Source organism: Salmo salar, chromosome 12 (genome assembly GCF_965601325.2).
Source record: "Salmo salar chromosome 12, fSalSal1, whole genome shotgun sequence".
Taxonomy (NCBI): Eukaryota; Metazoa; Chordata; class Actinopteri; order Salmoniformes; family Salmonidae; genus Salmo; species Salmo salar.
In genome coordinates, this window is record NC_138302.1 from 54105835 (window position 1) to 54113723 (window position 7889).

Consider the following 7889-nt stretch of genomic DNA (forward strand, 5'->3'; position numbering starts at 1 on the left):
AAAAGATCAGCATGTGGAATGTAAGTCATTATGTGCTGTGTGATTGAGTTGTTACTGCTAATGAACAGTCTCCATTTTACTAATGTACTGCATCTGTATAAATGCACTGTAAATGGACAACAGAAGACACAAAGACATTTGAAGGATGTTTTTTTATTCCCAGAATGAGTAACATGCTCGTTTGACTTTTTGTCATTGCTAGATGCTGTTTCATCCCTCCAAGCTCAAGGTTAGTGAGATAACATTGTTAAAGGTGACATAGTAAGATCTCCACACACTTTAGTTTTAAAGTAGTTTTTCAATTTTAACGATTTCAGTTTCCCCATTAAATGAAATGTGCTAACAATATTTTAGTCAGTCATTGTCATCTGTTTAGTAAAAGTGTAGTTAACTTAATATGGAGATGTCATTCACTGACTCTCTGTGTTCTCTATTTGAGGGTATAATGATATTGATTAAGGGAACATAAGACTTAGACAATATTCGAGATTTCACAGATTGCCGTAGTGTGAAATATTATTTTCTTCTGATCTCACAGGCCTTCCTCAGCCTAGTCTGACAGTTTGTCCTACAGTCATCAGAGAGAGAGACTCAGTTCAGCTGTCAGACTCCTCCTGTCTCTGTAACGCAGTGTTTCTTCTACAGGAGCTCAGCTGCTCAGATGAACAGGTCAAAGTTAACCTGCTGAGGTCAAAATACAATGGCAGTACAGTACTGTATTACAATGGCAGTACAGTGCTAAAGGTTAGCTGTTTAGATCCATATACAGTGAGCCTGCTACAGTCACAATTCATGGAAAGAAGACAATTTGAATGTTTGTAGACAATGTACTCTTGTGCCATTTTACCATGTTCCACTTTGGATATTTTATCATACTGTTTGTTGTAATGCTAGTTAGCAAATTACTTCAAACTGGGACATTAAAATGGTATCCATAAATTAATCTGACTCCGGGTAAGTAAAAAAAGTAGAGGGGACATTTGGTCCATAGACTGGCCTGTAACTTGCAAAGGCAAAGAGTCAAGCTCCTCGTTCTGGTTCGGATGCTTGTTCTGTTCTCTTATCTAAACACATTTGGACTCAGTACCTAAATAAAGCATCTGACCAATTACACAAGACTTTATTTCTGGGTTAACGGAGATTGTCTGAAATTACAAGGAGTGATTAATAAAACTCAAACTCAACCACAAATACAGTTGTCAAACACATGAAACCAATAAGTCAAATCTTTTACTCAGACAAGTTAGTTTGTAGGTTTTGAAAATGTAATTGAAGCCATCTAGTGATGCAAAACATCAGCTGTTAAAGACAAATAGCTACAGACAACAAAAATAGTGACTGATAAATTATTCTGAATGTTCCTCTGCAACATTAGCCACACTTTCCATATGAGACTGGTTTCTGCTATCTGTGGTTTTCCTGTGAACAAACTCCACGTCTACTTCTCTATTCAAACAACCCTCTCTGACACAGTCACCTTCTTCTGTGAAGTCAGACTAACAGTTTGTAGACGTCTGATAAATGGCATTGTTCATCCCTGATATGGCTGGTCATCTGTTTTTGGTCATCCTCCTTTTCAGTGAGTTATTCCTCCATTCCAAGTTCCATCATCTGTTAGTGCTACAGGATTCTCTCTCCTCTTTAATATTTTACTTCAGGAAGTCTTTATATATTTCTGAATCTCATGGCTGTAATAAGTGTCCTATTCCATTGATCATCTTATTGATGTATTTTTCTCTATCATTATATTTTGTTCAGATCAGAATGACTACTGCTTGATAACATGCCCATGGATCCATTGTAGTATATGATACTTTACCAACTTATGATACTTTACCAACTTCAGCAAAGTGTTCCTGTCTCTCATGTTAATTTATTATTTAGAAAGGCACATTTTCCTGATCAAGACCAAATTTGTTATTTCCAGACAGCTTCCAATACATCGAAGCCCAAGTTCATTACCAAGGTCACTGTGAGTGTTAAATACTGGAATTATTTAACATTTATTAATGAAGTTTTTATGTCTAACTATTTTTACTAAATAATATTACATCAATCAATCAAAGTTATCTTGTTAACCTAAACTGCATAATTGTAGATGCACTGTTATCATCTAATAGACAACAGTGACTTCATTGTTTTTGTTTTTCAAAAGTATATCAAGTGAAACAATATCTATGAGTACTTAAACATTGAACATGAATTTATAATTAAATGACAAGTGACACACTCCATCATCCCCCACGCTATTCAAGCAAAATACTCTTGCGATTAAATTTGATTTCACACGAGAGAATATAAGGAATTAAATGAACGGCAATAATTGTAAACACACAGCACACATGATTAAATGGCACTCATAAAAAGGCATGATATCAAATAAGACATGCTGTTACTTAATATAAAGAGAATGGCAGGAATTAGTTTACTAAGAGTTAGTGTCACTTGTGACATATACATTCAAATAGAGTGATGCAAAAAGGAGTGTCTGTTCTTTCCTAACAGATCCAAAACCAGACATTACAGTCCAATTTGATGAGGACTTCACCATCATCTGTTTGATTCCTGGATCCGTCAGTCCTGACACCACCTGTAACCTGTTTGTTGGAGAGGAGAGTCAGCCATCCTTCACAGCAAAGACCGAGAAGAGAAAAGAAGCCTCAGCATCCAAACAGCCGTTCTGTCATTTCAATACAAAGCATAGTGATCTGATCAGTCGTCTTCAGACAGTGAGGAGTAAGGAGGAGAGCTGTGATTACAGAGTGAGCTCAGGACCAAACTCTCTCTCTCCACGCAGTGATGGGTACAGCTTTACAGGTGAGTCATTATCTAAACAAATCTATCAGGGCTGCAGGTCTTCATTATCTGACTCACTTTGATTTTAAAATATTCTTTAATGACTATTTTCATTCTGACCCACAAACTAAACACCACATTTCAATCCCCAAAATGTTTTTAGATCTGGTGGGAGTTTACATTAGTTATCCAACAACTAAACCCTTTCCAGCAGGTAGGATACACATTAGTTTTGTTTCTTCTTTTAAATGTACTTTGTGGTGCTTCTTAGGGCTGTGGAGGTCATTTTGTCAGCCAGTGATTGTCAAGCAAATAACTGTCGGTCTCACGGTAATTGACCGTTAATTAACATAAACACATTTAGCATCTCCTGGCTTCCACACATAGCCTACAAGCCATTTTAAAAAGTCTAATAAATCCAATTAATATAGCCCACACCTTCACAATAAATCCATCATTTATTTTAGACAGGTCTACAGAAACATGATATGAAGAACATTTAATCTATTTCAGAAGAAAAGAAGAGCATACTCTGAGTTGTCCTTCTGTTAGATCCTGATGTGGCTATGCCGAATGGCTGTGGGCTACACTAGTTCTTTTAGCAGACAAGATTTGCTAATAATTCTGTGGTATTATTTTGTATTATTTTATAGTATTAAGAATACAATTGAACAAAGTAAAAACATTTAATATAAATGTTTTCTTAAAGGATTTGAGGGAGTGTGCACACGGCTATTCTGTGTTGAGCGGTTAACAAAGAAATAAGTACTCTTAAATGCTTAATTTAGAGTTATTAATGTAACTGTAGTTGTTCTACAAACGATGGGCTACATGTTTAGATTTTTAATACACAGTAAGGCTGAATGATGAGACTCTAATGATGATTTGAAAAACGTTGCTTGAAAGGCATGATCTCTACTCTGTTTTTTGCGCAGGCTGTACACACTCCAGTAGTCTCTCATTCACTATTTGACAAGCCATTGTAAATGCCTCGAATTACATGGTGGCATCCTGTTGCCGTAATGCACCTAAAAAAATCCATGCCTTTTGCGGCCGGAGTGCTGCATTTCGCCCTTCTCCCTGAGTGTGCTACGCTATCCAAAGCTTTTTCACTCACAAGGCTCTGTCACCTGATCGGGTCTTTCTCAAAGACTATAAGTTAAAACAGACACAGCAGGCACACAACTGTGCGCACCCTTGCCCAATTCCGAGGTGCCTATTTAAGATATTAGAAGAACTGTCCACATTTACTTTTTACACATTTACTTTTCGTCAGCCAACAAGAAGCCTAACGAACAGCAAAAGCACTAGCCTATGTCAATCTACTATCCCCCAAAGTACCAAATTCGACCTATTCTATTCTGTGCGAGTAATAAATATTCCAGACATAGTAATAATCCTACATCAGGTGTGTTGGTCGTCTTTCTCTAGTTAGCAGATAAAACCTAAACAATAGAATAGCTTCATCTTACCCATTTTTTTTATTAAAACATTTCCCCTGATTTAAGAAAAGAGGATGATATTTCATTAATTAAATCAACCCATTTAGATAACTTTATTTTGTATAATCAGATCCAATGACTTTGCTTTGCACCAGGTTCAACTACTAGTTCTACTTTGACAACTGACACCCCAAAGTGGCCACACGATTTTAGTTTATTGGCGTAATAAATTGTGTTGTGTGTTAACTGTTATTCAAAGAAATTGTTGTGGGTAAGTATCCATCTCCAGCTGACTAATTGTCTTTTCTTAGACAAATGAAACAACTGAGACATACGACCTCACAATATAAATGTAGATCAACTCTTGAGATGCAGTATTGACCCTGGGAATACAAGCTAATGTCCTTCCCAATGTCACCAAACAGAAACAGCTGTGGGAATATGGCAGGCAGCAGTGGGTGTGGCTTCTGGAGTGGGCGTGTTGCTGATGGGATTGACAGCTGTCTATCTCTGGAGGAGGACCAGTGAGTACTTCTGATTCTCTATAACAAATAATTTGCAAACATTTTCCTTCTCATATTAATCTATTTGCCTTTGACATGGGTTAATCTTTCAACTCCTTTTGGTCATATTGAATAGGGTAGGCTATATTGAATATAATTAATTTAGCCTAATTTGTTTTTCAGAGAAGAACAATTCTCAGAGGTAATAATTCCCCTTGTGAATATGATGCAGACTGTATCAACCTTCAGTTCTGTATTGTCCATGATGAGATGTTCTTACCACAACCTTCTGATACTTTTATGTTCTACAGACCTACAGCCAGACAGGATGATCAGAGCCAATGTATGTTCCAAACAAAATACATCAAACACTGCACACACTACTAACACAACTACACACATGCATGTACAAACACAAATTGTAATTACATTTTAATTTTGTTTCTGTTGTAGGTGATTTGGTGATGGGAGCTGTGAGCAGTGCAGCCATGTTGGATCTAAGGGATGCTGGGATCTATTCTCTCATCACCACTGTACCGTCCACGTTATCACCCTCCAGTGAGTTTGAATCAGATTGTCTTCTGTCCCTGTCTTCACGACCTGGGACGGGAATTTGGAACCCTCAGCACCATAACACTTTGTCACTCAATGTCAACTGTACTAAGTTAAAACATCAAATAAGGTGTTAGTCAGAGCATCTTGAATGCACGAGATCAGAGATGTAAGTCTACAAGGTGGTTTGAGACAGGAAGAGAAGTGTGAAGTGACATTAAGCATAGCAAAGTAATACACACAACCACACCCACACTTACGTGTGAGCGCACACACACACAGAAATACACAGAAACTCTAACTCAGGCTCCCTCTGTGTTGTACAGGCCCTGTTGAAGAGAATAGACAGTCATCTGAAAAAGACAATGTAAGTTCAGAATAACCCACTGTGTTTGGTGATTGTGAACGACTCTCAGTTTCAGATTGATGTTACATCTTTTTAAATTACATTACATTTACAGTACTGTAGAATTAAAGGACTGAAGTTAAACTGTCTGTTTCTTTTCTCTAGTCTGATACGTACCACGTATACAGCTCAATCCACGACAGACCAGCAACCTCAGCCCAGCCAGATGGGTTGTACAGTCTTCTGCAGACACACTGAAACTACACCACTGGCTCTCTGTATGTCTCACAGAAATACTCTTTCTTTCAGGATGTCCTTTATTTATCACACATCATGTTACTGTAAATAAGTATCTAATACATCTACTGCAGTACCGTTTCTAGGCATAATCATCATAAAGGGCCGCCATCCCATGGTAAAATGTGTAGAACTGGAGGTAATTGGCACCTAATACTGAATTTTTTTCTTTCAACCTCATGTCACACTGTGTAGAATTGTAGAAAATTAGTAGAATTTAGTAGAATTGCAAAATTAGTAGAATTGCAAGACATTAACTTTAAAGTTGCACATTTTCACTTCAGAGTCTCCCCTTCAATGTGCAGTGGTGTAGACAAATTCTAGCCTTTTAGTCCAATGACTGCGTAGCAGTTAAGTTGTAAATGGTGTGTGACCATAACCTTCATGAAAAAAATGTATCCAGTTAACATTGGAGAATCGCTTCGATTGACCATCTTGATCTTGTGAGTTTACAGACGTAGGATCTTAATTTGAGCCAGATTGCTACAGCATAAAAATGATCATGCAGCATCTGGAAATGTGAATTATTATGTGGATTATAATGTATGGAATTGTTTTTAGGGCTAGTTTAGTCTGAAATTTCAAAGTGGAAATTACAAACTTTAGAAGTCTACATACACTATACATTTGCATTTCCTGCTGTGCAAAATTATGGCAGTTTATAACATTTTAAAAACATTACAATACATTCAGACTGTGTGCCCTCAGGCCCCTACTCCACCACTACCACATATATACAGTACAAAATCCATGTGTACGTGTGTGTATGCTATCGTGCCTGTGTGTGCCTATGTTTGTGTTGCTTCACAGTCCCCGCTGTTTCATAAGGAGTTCTCTTTATCTAGTTTTACTGCTTGCATGAGTTACTTGATGTGGAATAGAGTTCCATGTTGTCATGACTCTATTTAGTTCTGTGCGCCTTCCATAGTCTGTTCTGGACTTGGGAACTGTGAAGAGACCTCTTGTGGCATGTCTTGTGAGGTACAGCAAATAAAAAAATCCTATGCTTTTTTGATCTGTTTGAAATGTTCTCCTCTGTAAAACATAAAAGTAAGCAGAATAAATTGACTTCAACCATTCCCTCGTCTTTGTTAGTATTTGACATTATTTGATTTTGATCTTGATTATTCAAGATAATGGTAAAAATATGTACTGTTATCTATGTCATCGTTTTCAGGCCATTGGTGAAGATCAAGGTGCTCTTTTTCCGAAATGTTTCTTTCAGTCCTTTTAACTACCTTGTCATCGAACAGAACCTCTTTGGGACGGTTTCCCAGAGACAGTTAATGCCTAATCCTGAACTAAAAAGCATGTTCAATGGACAATTTACATATTTTTACTCCAATGGTAGGCTTAATCTGGGTCTGGGAAACCAACCATTGGTGTTATGGACTATTTATTTGTATTTATTTATTTCAACTTTATTTAACCAGGTAGGCAAGTTGAGAACAAGTTCTCATTTACAATTGCGACCTGGCCAAGATAAAGCAAAGCAGTTCGACAACATACAAAAACACAGAGTTACACATGGAGTAAAACAACATACAATCAATGATGCAGTAGAAAAAAAATAATAAAAAAAAATAAAAAAAATAAGATTATATACAATGTGAGCAAATGATGTGAGATAAGGGAGGTAAAGGCAAAAAAATGCCATGGTGGCAAAGTAAATAAAGTATAGCAAGAAAAACACTGGAATGGTAGATTTGTAGTTTGAAGAAAGTTCAGAGATAAAATATAAATAATATGGTGCAAAGGAGCAAAATAAATCAAATAAATAAATACAGTAGGGGAAGAGGTAGTAGTTTGGGCTAAATTATAGATGGGCTATGTACAGGTGCAGTGATCTGTGAGCTGCTCTGACAGCTGGTGCTTAAAGCTAGTGAGGGAGATAAGTGTTTCCAGTTTCAGAGATTTTTGTAGTTCGTTCCAGTCATTGGCAGCAGAGAACTG

General features: G+C 37.0%; 1 protein-coding gene across 1 annotated transcript; it reads left to right on the forward strand.

The window, feature by feature from the left end:
* Nucleotides 1-1468: 1468 nt before the first annotated feature.
* Nucleotides 1469-7015, forward strand: LOC123736412 (uncharacterized). The gene is made up of 10 exons (XM_082959072.1): nucleotides 1469-1579; nucleotides 1928-1972; nucleotides 2506-2817; nucleotides 2960-3010; nucleotides 4664-4762; nucleotides 4925-4943; nucleotides 5053-5084; nucleotides 5195-5299; nucleotides 5620-5660; nucleotides 5805-7015. Exons 1-10 carry the CDS (start codon nucleotides 1522-1524, stop codon nucleotides 5895-5897), a joined length of 855 nt encoding a protein of 284 aa, XP_082815198.1. The 5' UTR covers nucleotides 1469-1521; the 3' UTR covers nucleotides 5898-7015.
* The last annotated feature ends 874 nt before the right edge of the window (nucleotides 7016-7889 follow it).

What these genes read in the sequence shown, in the direction of transcription:
- LOC123736412 (XM_082959072.1), top strand. Translation starts at nt 1,522, where the DNA reads ATGGCATTGTTCATCCCTGATATGGCTGGTCATCTGTTTTTGGTCATC. An exon ending in TGATGGGTACAGCTTTACAG is followed by an intron (nt 2,818 to 2,959) that starts GTGAGTCATTAT and finishes AAATGTTTTTAG; the next exon opens with ATCTGGTGGGAGTTTACATT. An exon ending in ACAGGATGATCAGAGCCAAT is followed by an intron (nt 5,085 to 5,194) that starts GTATGTTCCAAA and finishes TTTCTGTTGTAG; the next exon opens with GTGATTTGGTGATGGGAGCT.